This window comes from Anopheles coluzzii, chromosome 2 (assembly GCF_943734685.1).
Source record: "Anopheles coluzzii chromosome 2, AcolN3, whole genome shotgun sequence".
Taxonomy (NCBI): domain Eukaryota; kingdom Metazoa; phylum Arthropoda; class Insecta; order Diptera; family Culicidae; genus Anopheles; species Anopheles coluzzii.
Window position 1 is genome coordinate 20,606,616 of NC_064670.1, and position 12,993 is coordinate 20,619,608.

General features: G+C 50.4%; 3 protein-coding genes across 3 annotated transcripts; 2 read left to right on the top strand and 1 right to left on the bottom strand.

The window, feature by feature from the left end:
• Positions 1 to 63: 63 nt before the first annotated feature.
• Positions 64 to 500, bottom strand: LOC120952181 (uncharacterized). Its single transcript, XM_040371366.2, has 2 exons — positions 479 to 500; positions 64 to 419 (listed from the first exon to the last, which is right to left on the bottom strand). The coding sequence occupies exons 1-2, from the start codon at positions 498 to 500 to the stop codon at positions 64 to 66; spliced, it is 378 nt and encodes a 125-aa protein (XP_040227300.2).
• On the top strand, positions 464 to 4,389 carry LOC120961682 (uncharacterized). The gene is made up of 4 exons (XM_040385620.2): positions 464 to 843; positions 919 to 1,656; positions 1,717 to 3,348; positions 3,938 to 4,389. The coding sequence occupies exons 1-4, from the start codon at positions 605 to 607 to the stop codon at positions 4,209 to 4,211; spliced, it is 2,883 nt and encodes a 960-aa protein (XP_040241554.2). The 5' UTR covers positions 464 to 604; the 3' UTR covers positions 4,212 to 4,389.
• A 3,508-nt stretch (positions 4,390 to 7,897) lies between these two features.
• On the top strand, positions 7,898 to 9,552 carry LOC120952671 (uncharacterized). The gene is made up of 3 exons (XM_040372122.2): positions 7,898 to 8,089; positions 8,258 to 8,704; positions 8,785 to 9,552. The coding sequence occupies exons 1-3, from the start codon at positions 8,013 to 8,015 to the stop codon at positions 8,948 to 8,950; spliced, it is 690 nt and encodes a 229-aa protein (XP_040228056.1). The 5' UTR covers positions 7,898 to 8,012; the 3' UTR covers positions 8,951 to 9,552.
• Positions 9,553 to 12,993: the final 3,441 nt, after the last annotated feature.

A 12,993-nucleotide genomic window follows, 5' to 3' on the forward strand; every position in this document is an offset into this window, starting at 1 on the left:
TACCAAACGATAACAAAAACTTAACCTAAACTTTGACTCGTTGTACTAGCACCCGCCGTTAGCTTACCGCTTCCCTGCCATACGCACCAGGTGCTCCACGAAGCTGCCGATCGCACAGTGGGGAAACATCTTCTCGCAGCTCGTCTTGCGCTGCCGGCCCGCCTGGATCGCCTGCTCGATGGCGGTGCCGGTGAGAAACCGGTCCATCCAGTCGGCCCGCGACAGCCCCTCGACGACGGTGTCCACGGGCGTGGGCTTACCCTCGGCGACCGCTACGTTAGCCTCCCGCACGTACCAGCAAATCGTCCGCTGCGCACAGGCCACCGTATCGATGTCGTAGTCGTCCATCGTTCGATCCAGCGACCCGAGAAGCGTCCACAGCAAACTGTCCTCCTGCGCACCGCCGCGCTGCTGCTTGTCTGTGGGAAGAGATGAAAATGACACCAATGCAGGCTTGATTGCGACGGTTGGGCGAAACGTGCATTCATCGCAGCAACCATTGCGGTGGGAAATGTGCAACGCCACAGCCACACAGTCCGGTGTGAGGTGTTCGAAGCGTTGCCTGCAAGGTTTGTTGAAGCCGTCCCAGCTGTAGTGGAACACGATGGAACTTAGCGTTGAGCCCAGTGTCGCCTCGTACGATGCCGGCCCCGGCCTTCCCTTTGCCGACCAGCCGCCCTACTCGCTGATGGTTTTGATCAAACTGTTGGAGCTGAACAGTGGCAGCGACGAACCTGAGGAACAGCAGCAGTACACGCTTTCGCTGCAGTGCGGCAAGGAAAAGGATGATGCCGTCGGGACGCTGACCATGCTGAACACGATCAAGCCGGGCATTGTGGTGAGGTAAGTGACATATTGTTTTTTTCGTTCCCCTTTAGCATGGCAATGTCATGTTGTCCCCCCCACCCTTCGCTACAGCTTACAGGAGGATGCGGAAAAGTTTGCCCGCTTCTTGACGGACAGCACCGTCGAGGTGGCCATCAAGCCGAACGACTCGCCGCACAGCTACCGGGGCGTGCTGCAGCTCAAGGACACCAAAGTGATGGCGTTCGATCCGACCGCCGACAGTGGCACACCGGTGGCCGAACAGTTCCCCTTGCACGATGCGTCCTCGTCCAAGCAGGTGGGCATGGTGTCGATGGTGCTGCAGGTCGTGCGCAGCGTTGCTCCGGTCGATCCGCTCGCCTCGTTCGATGTGCTGTACCGCATCAACGACAGCAAGCTGAAATCGGCCGACAGGCAGGAGGCGGAGGTGCGCCAGCTGCTCGCCTGCCCCAAGTGCAGCCTGCCGCGAGCGAACGGCGATTCGTGCTGCGGGTACGAGATTGTAGATGGCATTCTGAGCAAGAAGATGGTGTCCAGCACGGAGCAGATGATCGAACGGATCAAGGAGAAAATCAATCAGGTCAAGCTGGACGATGCGATTGGGCAGCGGGACTCCGTTTCCGACACCGACGGGTGCGGCAAGTTCTGCGCCCAGTGCGGTGGGCTGACCATTACCGGTGCAACCTGCGCATCGTCGGTCGCCAATGTCCGCCCAGGTCGTGCACGTTCGTCCCACACGGTGGCGGAGAATCGTGGCGAGGAAGGACTGGCCTGTGGAAAGGATTTGAGCGGTCGCAAAAGCATTAAGAAGACGACCAAATCATCTATCCGGTATGGCTTGTTGCAAAGTACGGGTTTACATCATCCTAATCGTTTTCTCCTTGCTCCTAGTTGCTGCGAGCGTTGCAAGGCTTGCTTGGATTGGCTGCCGGAGGCGTGCTGCTGCCCGAAGTGTGGCTACAAGCCGAAAAAACAAGCATCCCGCTCTCGCTTCTCGCTGCCGGCGTACTTCAACGCTCCTTCGGTCGCTATCGATCAGCACCGGCCCGATGAGCAGGACTCGTCGCTGCGTGGTTCCGACACGATGGTGGCCTCGTCCGACTCTTGTCGGCTGTGTAACATTTGCAAAACACGCTGCATTGATTGCGCAAACCAGATCAGCCAGCAGGGAGACCGTACCTCCACTAGCTCGTTCAGCACCGTTCCGCGCCAGTCGAAACATATCACGCAGGGCCATCGACGGTCCACCGTCGCCAATGTAGCGGCCGCGAGACCCCTGACGCGTCGTCCCTGGCGTACGGAGCGGGAAGCAAAGGCTTCCGGCTCGGCGGTAGAGCTGGACAATGGCCAAGGTAAGCGCAAGGAGCAGATGCAACAGGTGTACGGCGGTAAAGGCAAGCAGGATCTGAAAAGTGGCCATAACACAGCCGTGAATGCGAATGTGAAACAGCGGCCGACGGCGAAACAGATCCGCAAACAGTACAACGCGACCGTGCGCAAAATTAAGCACCAAAACCGGAACCTGTACTCGTATCGGTTCGGCAAGCGCCATCCGGGCATTGTGGTCGGCCATCGGACGTGCATGAAGCGTGATCCGCTCGTGCCAGCCCACATGGGCTGGCAGTGGGACCTGTGTCCGCCCGGCATCGGCAAGCGGCGGCCCGGATGGCGCCCGGGAGCCGTGCGGCGGCCGATCATGCAGCTGATGCAGCACTTCCTCAAGTGCTACCCGCTGGACAATGTGCCGGTAACGAAGCGTAAGTCGGTCGGTTTCCAAGGGGCCGAGCGGGAGGAGGACGGTGACAAGAAGCAACGGCCCACCCTGCACATCACGCGCAAGCATGGCGAGTACGCGATCACGATGCATCCGCTCAAAGATTCGGCCACCCTGCAGACGACGGACGATCCGTACCTGCCCTGCAAGCCGATCAAGTTCAAGCTGGCCAAGGACCCGCAACGCACCAAGCTGTACCTGCTGCGGGACGCCCTGAAGCGCAAGGGTTTGCCGCTGTGCGGCTGCAAAGAGCTGACCGACTGTGGCCACTGTACCGAGCGCGAGAAGCGCCTGCTCGCGGAAGAGATACGCCGCTCTTCGAAGGTGCTTGGCCTTTCGGCGAAAACGTCCATCGCGGACATACCGAGCGGCAGCGAGAGTGAGCTGGACGTGGAGTTTACCCCACCGTCGGCGATCATCCGGCCGGACATGAAGCGGCCGGACGTGGTGGTGGCCGAAACGCAGTACAACGTGCAGGACTTCCAGCTCAAGCCGGTCGGGGACGAGAAGGACGGCAAGGGCAAAGCTGCCGCTGCTGCCGGACGCGGCCATGGCAAGGGAGATGGAGCGGGCTCAAAATCCACCAACCAGAAAGGCGCGGCGGGCAGTAAGAAGGGAGCTGCCGGTGGGCCGGATGCAGGCGGCACGAAGGTTCGCATATCGGTCACGAAAGCTAAAGGGGCGGCAGGAAAAGGACCTGGCGGAGGAGCAGCGAAAGGAAACGAACCCGGCGGAAAGGGCAACAAAAAGTAACTGCCTTCTGACCCACTGCCCCCTGCCTGCCAGCCCATGGCTTCTGTTTCTGTTCTGTGAACGCGCCACGACGACCTCATGCCGGGTTACGTCCCTATTTTTGTTTTGTTTTGTATTGAATGTTCTGGTTTTGCAAAAATTGTTGGCGAATCGCTTTTTTGTTTAGCTCAACTCTTACTGTCACCTATTTCCGTCACATTCTTTTACACCTTGAAATAACTTTATCTCTTATCGTTTTGTGAAACCAAAAATAGAAATTCGCGTTCTTTTTTTCCTTCCCGTCCCTGCCCGCAAAACGATGCGATGTCTGCGTGTGTGTGTGTGGGTTGATTTGTCCGGGCCCATTTGCACGTCACAAAGGTCACAACAAAAGACCACGTCACTCGGTCACTTGTGCGTCATTCCCTACCAGCTTCCTGCAGGCCAACTTCTTAAACACAGAGGGGCGAACACAGCACGAGACAGAAGCAATGGGCAGCAGGCGGCACCGTGTGGCCACGACTCCTTAACCCTGTGCTGTGCCTCCCAACACGCAATCACACTTACCGCCAATACCGTCCACCTCCGGTCGGGATTTACTTTCAGCGCGTCGCGGCCCTCCCAGCAGGGCGCCGGTGCCGTTGGTGAAGGTGCGGGCAGCCGCCCCAATCAGCGCGCCGCCAACGGTAAGGGCCCCGGCAACGGCAACGGCACCAAGGTTAACGTTCAGCAGCGGAGTGCCCTGTCCAGGGGGAAACAGATCGGCATGGATAGCTCGTTAGTGTGCGATCGCATCCCGCAGGCCGTGCCGCAGTCGCTGATGGTCGGCTGCTGCCCGACGGTCGCCTACTGCTGCTATCCGTCGCAATGCTTACCTTGAGCACGGAGCTCATCACACCGCTGGCCGACTTTTGGACCGGAATCGACAGGAAGGGTATCGCAAAATCTATCTCCACCTGTCCCCGGGGGAGGGAGATAGAAACCGGGAGCGGGAAAAAGGAATTACGTTACCAAATTTGCGTTTAGAGATATAAAAAAGTTCTATTTTTCTACCGTTTTTTAAAGCTTTCGCATTGCTTTTGATGTTGCAAGGAAGCAAAAGGAGCTTTACACCTACCTCAATGCTGTTGTCCTTCGTTTCAAACGATATGAACCGCGGTTCGCGACGCCAGCCGGACGAGGACGTTTTGGACGCTCGGGCACGCGGCCGCACCGTTGTGCCGGCGGAGTAGTCGAGCGTGTAAAAACGATCCTCCTCCGACAGGGCGGCCGGTCCGTACACACGACCCCAGGGCTGGCCACCGGCAGTATCGTTCGGCGCCGGTCCGCCCAGCGCTTTCGGGCCCTGCTCGAGTAGCAGCACTGCCAGGGCAAGAATGGACACGGTGAGCATTGTCGCCGTCCTGTCGGTTCCAGTGCAATTGCTAAACTGGCACATTGCGCAAATTGTGGCCCTGAACTAAGTGCTCGCTGCATCAACGATCGGCGCGATGCAGCCATGACAAGATGGCGGTTCATGGCTTTTCGATTCCCTGAGCCACACTCCCGTGTGTGTGTTTTTTTCTGTCCCTCTCTCTCCCTTCTCACTGACTCTTAACGCAAATATGCAAAAGTGGTGCGCAAATCATTCGAGTGCGCGAGAACGATTTATCATCATCATCATCGTCGTCGTGCCGCGAATCGCTTTGAATTGTGCAGCAAAACGATGGAAAACAATTCACGCTTCGGAAAGCCATGGCACGTGTGGATCGGTTTTCCGTACTACTGGTTCGAACTACAAGGAGAAGGGGGGCCCGGCATTTTGTTGTTGCCGCAATGTGAATGGAGTTAGTGAAAAGAGGAAAAGAAATGTATGTGTCTGATTATGCTGACTGCACTCGACGGTTATGCTATCTGCTTGCCCGAGCTGAGGAGCTGAGAGGCGGTTTACCGATGTCACACTGCAGTGCCATTGTAGGGCAGTTGCGAAACTGCAGCAACCAAATTGCATGCGTAAGTCGGTTGTGTAAGTGAAGTCATGTGGGAATGGCAAAGCCTTTTCTTTTGGTGGAAAATGCACAAGACCCTTGCCGATATGCTACTAGAGGTATCAGTTCCTGCCGTATAACCTAGTTTTAAGCAACTTCTTTTTTAAACTTAGCGTGTATATACAAGCTTTAACACAGAGAGACTCTGACATTCTAATGATCGTAGGACATGCTTGGATTTATCCTTTATTATTTGATTGGTCACCAAAAAAAATAAAAGAAAAAAAAACAATATTTAAACTTTTACAATTGTACATCAATATTTGTTGACGGTTTGTTTTTCCTTATTTTGCTCTAGCACACACAGCGACACACAGCGTCTTGCAGCGTCGTGGTGCATGCTTTCTTGGGTGTGTGTGATGCAGCCACTACGCTAAGAAACGCTGCAGCGGATTGTTAATTTCACGCATGGTGAATAATTTAGTGGTGGAAAATTAAACGCAACACAGCCGGTGACAATTCTTCTTCGGTGCGCGTGACACACATGTGGCCATTATGTCATCCCTGTGCACTGCCGAACAATTAAATGATGCAATCGCTGCTGCAATACGGCACAATTTGAGGGTGTGTGTTTGTGACGAATCATTGTACTGATGGATGCAAAAGATTATTCTTCCTTCTTTGGACAATTTTAGTCGATTTTTTTAAACTTTGTAAATTTCTTAAAGATCTTAAACAAACAAAAACACAGGCACAAATACAGAAATGAATTAAGTGTGCTTCACAGCTTGGTACACTGGTTAGATACTGTTTGTGTGTGAAAAATGTGTATATTTTATGTGTTACAGTAAGTGAGCGCTAGCTGAGAGGTTAAATTTATGAGAAAAATCCACAGTTGTTATGAATATCTCTTCTTAAGATTCCGGATGTTTCACGTTTTAACATTTATGTGTTTTTCAACTGCAAATCACTCCAGTTAGCGAACTTCTAGCTAAAACATCCATTTAACGGTCACCTATTGTATCTTCTCTTAGTACAATACAGTTTAGTAGTACCATACAGTTTTTTTTAATATTGTAGTATAGTTGCTTTCTTTAAAAGCATTTTGATCGTGGCTGCTTCTTCTCTTCAATTTTCGTTTTGAGTTTCCTACATCATTTGGTTTTGGATATTGTATGTTTCTATGTGTTATGTTATAACGCAATTTTATTTTAGATTGTTCTTTTTGTGTTCCTTTTCACTTTAACACTAGTTTTTTCCCTTTGTTCATCGGTTTTCGCATCTTCTGCTCTTTATTTTATCAATATCGATTGTTTGCGTCGCTTATTTTTATACTATGTTTGTTATTCACTGTTTTCTCCGCGAACAGTACATATTGTATGTAACATTTAAAGATTTTCTTGGATAATTGAATACGAAAAATTTTCTTATTATTCGAAAATAACTTTTATTTATTTAGAATTGTTATTTAATCGAACAATTATTTAATCATTAACACAATAGTTAAAAAGTTTAATAATTCACTAAAATAGTATTCTCATTTTGCAGAAATTAAGAAAATAAAAAAGAGCTTTAAGATCATCTAGTGGAGTTGTCACAAAAAAGTTACACAAGTTGAAAGGAAAAATTAGAACTTCATGTAATGTACGCATTGTAAGCAGACCTATCGATCGCAGTGAAAGCACGCGCAGATATCAATCACACCCTCCAAAAAGCAAAGGAGAAAATTTGCACACGGAAAGTGAAAAATGGTTCCCAAATTGTCAACTGTGCTGCATCCTATCGTGTGGGTGTGTGTAGATGCGTCTTCAAGTTTGCCGATTACACCTTTTAGCTTGCGCAACATTCCACTTCCTGCCCCCACCGGCAGAGGGAGAGCGCACGTGGGCTCGTTGGGGGAGGATGGCATGGTGGATAAGCAACGAAATTATCAACGCCTCTGTTGCGACGAAAGGAAAACTGTCAACTGCAGCTTAAGAAAACTAAGTTCCTCCTACCTGTCCAACCTTAAGCTGCCGTGGTTTAATCGCGGTAATGATGTTCATAATTCCGCATTAAACGTTCACGGCTTCCTACCCTCCACGAGCATCAGGCCTCCGATTATCGGGTCTTCTTTTTCCGCCCTCCCTTGTTTTCTTCTCGGCCCATTAAGTGACTGACACACACACATACACACACAGTACGCCCGACCGTCCAACAGAAACCATGCGGAGCCCACCGCGCAGCAAAACAATCGCGCAGCGGTTCACGCAACAGGGCACATCTTTTGAATGAAACGCGACAGAATAGAGATGCGCACCACGTGCGATGCAAAAGGAAGTCGTTTGCGTAGGCTTTAGGGTCTATGGAGGGAAAAGTGGTTTGTACTTGCGATGGCTTTGATGTTGTTTCTTTATGCTGTTTCTCCTTTTTTTTCTTGTTTTCTACGCCAAAAAGGTCGTGAACCATCATCATTGCCGGTTGTTTTGGAGGGAAGCTCGCAAGGAAAAACATTCGTTTGTAATTCTATTATTCATTGTGTTTGGAATGATTGTCGCCACTGCTGCTGGTAGGAGGAGCAGCAGCTCGATCGCTGTGGTTCGAGTATAAAATATTGTTTCGCCAGCCAGAAGGATTCATTACAGTTGGTACACTTCAAACGTTGACAGCAACAGTGTGAGCACTACAGCAGTTGCAGAAACACCCATCTCCAAACTCATCTCCATCTCCATAAAATGGCAGCTCGTGCAGCTTACTTTGTGTCGGTTTTAGTGCTAGCAACGATCGGTTGGCAGTGTGTGGAGGCTCAAAGGTAAGCACGGTCATGTGGCGGTGTATGCAGATGTTCTAAAAACTGTTATACAAAGTGTTATACCGAGTGAAGCGCGAGTGTAGTGCGGGTGTTTTCAAATCCGTGCCCGTGTGCTGTTTGTTCATTGCTTATTCATTTTGTCCTACGGTCCCTGTTGACTTTCTCCAGCAATCCGTGGCGCCGACAGAACGACAGCTTTGCGACAGAATCCGCCAGCGATCGTAGCCAGCGACTTGGGCTAACCACCGGCTACGGTGGCGTCAACGGGTACGGTTACTCCAGCTCCGGCCTCGGTTCCTACACTCCACTCAAGATCGATCTCGGCGGTGTCGTGCTCGGTACGCTCGTCGGTATCGGTGCGCTGCTGCTGCTGCCCAAGCTGGTCAACGTGATCGGCGGCGGGTACGGTGGCTCCGGACACTACCGTAGCGCGGACAGTGACCCGACCGGCATCAGCGATCTGATGAACAAGGTGGACGACTATCTGGCCCAGAACAACATCGATTCGGGCGCGTGCATGCAGAAGGCGGTCTGCAGCTACCTGCGCTCGTCCGACTACCACGCCCAGGTCGGCACGGCCGATCAGGTGGAGCACATGATTTTGGCGCTCTCGGAGTAAGTAGTAGCGGATACGCTTAGTTTTCCATTCATGGTTCCCATTTTTTATGCTTTTGTGTACTGCTTTCCCCATCCAGAAACTCGATCATTGATTACATGCTGGACGGAACCGCCATTAAGGAAGCGATCAAGAACGGGAAAATGCAAACGGCCCGATCGTGCGACGAGATCTACTCCACCTGTCCGCTCGATCGCCAGTCGACACTGAAGCTGTTCAAGAAGATGTTCCCGATCGGCAACTAAGACCAACAGCTAGCAGGCAGCAGGCGGGCCTCTGCCGCATTGCAGTCGGGGATGTTTCGTTTGCGTTTCACATAGTGGAAGCGGTTCGTGAACGGTTTGCAAAACAGATGTAGCCAATCTGCGCTGTAGCCCACGCTTCAAACGGAACCGACCGTTTGTTGGAAGGGCTTATTTTTAGCATTTTCCCACAGCGCAAGGAAGCACAGGGTGCTGGAAGGGCCTGAGGGTGACCTCGGTCCTCCATGTGAGACGAAACGAAACATCGGTGACTGCAACAGCGGACAGGAACGGAGCCAGTCTGTTGATTTGCGTGACCCTGGCAAGGGGAAAGCGATGATCGTTTTAGAAATTAGAACAACGCAACGGGAAAAAAGGCCACGACACCTACATAAGCCGCATACCGTTACCATCTAGCATAAGCATACACTTACACGAGGGATCTGTTTCTTATTTAAGCTAATATTATATTCGTTCCTCGACCTTACCTTACCCAGTCGGGAGCGAAGTTTTTTTTGTAATGTTTCTTCTGCATTGTGGGGTGTATAGTCGCGTGGTTTTGGGGGATGTATTTCAGCGTGGTTGTAAATACTATGTACGACATTGGAGCGTGAGACGAACCGTTTAATAAAGCAAGAAACGAGCAAAAACCCCTGCAACAACGTGCGATCGTCGTCCCTTGAAGGGTGCGGCTATTGCTGTGGTTGTTGTTGTTGATGTTTTGCTCGGTTAGACGGCCCCACACTAACCTACGCCTACTTGGTCGAATTTTGGACGCGTGTTGTTTGCGTTTTGGAGTTTGCCGCAAGGTCACCTTGCACGTGTGGCGGTAGGTACAATAAATCAATCCCTGTCGGTCGTGACGCTGTTGATCTGTTGCCCACAGGACAAGCAAACAGGGATGGCAGTGCAAAAACATATCACAATAGTGATTAAAGTAAAGGGATTTGAAGCAGTTCCACTTCACTCTTGAGCGAACGAGTTGCAGCGCATCGATTGCAGCGCATCGAACATGCAGCCAGGCACGGTGGTCTCTCACGTACGATCTAAATGTGGCCGCACAAATAAATCCCAGAACCACCAGCGACCAGAGCGATTGGGTCACCGATCGAAACATTCCTGGGTTTCCCTATCCCTTCCCGTGCTGCGGGCTAGAAATGTAAACAGTTCTATCGAAATCGAATGCCAAGAGTGGTAACGGGTTTAAAAATAAATCAACCACACTAGCCGCCCCCTGCCGGTTAGCTCGAACAACGCTCGCGATCGGGGCAGCACACACCGATTGTATCAGCATCAGATTGCCATCATCATTGTTTATCGGATCGATTGCGAAGTGAAAAAGAAATGAAAGCTAACACAACACACCAACGACACCACAGATCAGCACAGGCCAACAAAAGCACGCGAGACGCACGATCGTGTGTGTGTGTTCTTCTTTTCCCTTTTTTTAACTTTTCCTCACTTAACAAATCATTGTCACCTTCGCGCTCGGGTATCGGACAAACCGGGCCCTGACACTGACAGTGTTGTGTTTATGCTAGTATTAGTCACTACTGTTACTACGACTCCGTTGATAGTGCGCCATTCGCTTTCCACTTCCTTCCGATGAGTAGCGCATTACCCTAAGGCGCTAATGCTAATGTCTCGGAAGTAACTTTGCACATCTGTTTGAACGATCGGGCGCGTCAGGTTAAGTGCCATGTTTGTAATCGGTAATGCTTGGTAATTTGATGTATCGCATTGTGTCTAAACGGTTTGATGCGATCGAATGTTATGCCGGGCTATTGGTCGCCCGTCCTCGAACAACGGTGCCTGTAATGGTGGTGGTAGTGGGATACGCTCGTCGCATGTTTACATCGCCATTGGCATTGTGAGGTGCGTCGCTGAGTGTTGGGCCTAAATTTAACCACGCAATTCATCACGTACCATCGTCTGACCGTCTTGTAAACGTTTCCGCTATTGTGCTGGGATGGTGGGACCCATTGGTAGAGTCGATTTGTCCGCGATTGATTTACTCATGCGGTACAACTAAGTGGGATTTGATTGACTAATCTCTTTGAAGCAATTATATGATAAGGTATTTCTGGTGATTTAAGCTCACAGTCGCAAGCAGTAATTGTTGTCACCAAATTTAATCCAAAAAGCATTACATTTTACACTCCCCTCACGGTCTTCCAAATAAAAAGGTCTTCCCGTCACCGCACGTGCATTCGTGTGAGCAACCATGCGCCTCCACGCTCTTCACGTACGCAGCCCATTAAGGTGCGCAATCATCCGTGAATGTAGCAGCGCAGCCGCCTACCTTTTACCACCGCGCACCGGTTCGCATTCCACCGCAGTGGTAAAGATATTTTAGGGTATGTGATTCAAAATTCAAACCCCGTCCCCTTCCCCTCATTCTTCCACCAAATGAACCTTAGCTTCGCGGGTGATGCGCAAATCATTTATTCACCCAGCGAAGAGATAGGTGGGTGGGTGGCAGAATCAGGTGGTCAGGCGCTGTGGGAAAACAAAAACACCAACTCACCAAGGTGCGAAGGTAAGCGGCAAGGCCGGCGTGTGCGATGAATCATGAATCCTTCTTTTTTGGTTTTTGCTACTCGTGTTGGTTAATCACGCAGCATTCCGAACAGCCCTGGATGGTGCGGTAAAGAGATTGTGGAACGTCGGTCTTTGTATGTGGTTTTGGCTTCGAGCGTTGAGATTTTTGCGATGCATACGCATGCATACGTTTGTATATATATATATGTGTGTGTATTGCTCCAAATGCTTGGTTGGTGATTTTTGCTAAAATTAGAACGCTCGTTCAATTTTCCACCAATGGCTCTGTAGCTGGTGTGTTTCTATCGCCACTGCGACAAAGATCGTTTTGCGACGGAGCGGAATCCACTCGTGTCCTCCAGCCCACGGGTGATCTCACGGGTGGATGCTGGAGGTTGAATTGGTACAATCAACAGCACGATTTCGAAAATTAGAACACAACGATGACAGAGTTGTTTTTGAGAGCCGCTTGCCATTCCAAGGACTGTTTGGGAATAGTTTTAGCCTTTAGTGGGTGATCTTTAAGTCATTAAAATGCAGATAATGAAATGCAATTTGTCTTAAAGTCATTAAAAATACAGATAATGAAATGCAATTTCAATAAAATGTCTTACTCAAAATGAATGAATGGCAACCGTCAAGCAATTCGACTCGCTTACGTGCACAAATGACGATGAAATCCGAAAATATGTTCTCTCCTCCCCAAAGCGCCGACAATTTCTGTCCGTTCCACATTGATTTGTTTGTTTATAATTCAAAAGCCGTATAAACCACCACGAATAAAAACAATCTCACATACGGGGGGTGGGGGGGGGGGGGGGTGAAAACGGTCTGCTACATCGATAACAGTACGTTAAAGTATGCCCCGAATTCGATCCGAGCGTTGCACCGTTAGTTTATTGCCATGTGTCTGTGTGTGCAAATGTCTTGCAAAAACACAAAATTCTCCTACAACGCTTTGCATCACAATCGCCGTGAACACTTACGTGATCGTGTGCAAAAATTCCTCCCACCCCATCCGAGCTGACGCAAACAGCCAACCAACCAATAACTAGCCCGTATGGAGAAAAAGAAATATCTGGCAACACTGCCACATCCTGCGTCCCCGGCGTGCTGCCGCTTTCAAACGAGGACAATGACAAACAGGTGACAGTTGAAGTGAATGAAAAGTGCAGCAAAAACAAAAACAGAGAGGGAAAAATGGAAGCAGAACGACACGCTATAAATCAGCACAAATTTCGGTCGGGGCGGCTGCGATGGATGCGTCCTTGGCACCAAAGCCACATATTGGTGAGACGTTTGTGGTTAGCGTAATTTTGCCATCTCGCACACAGTGAACCAACTGCCTGGTACCATTGTTACAGAGGGCGTTTACTTTCGTTTACCTTTAACGCATGCCTTTAACCACGATCTTTTCGTGCGACCGCAAAGTTTGCTTTCTTGCTGCTCTTCGTTCGAACTGGTGCGAGACACATGTCCTTCAGTGGTGGGGTGCAATGTATATT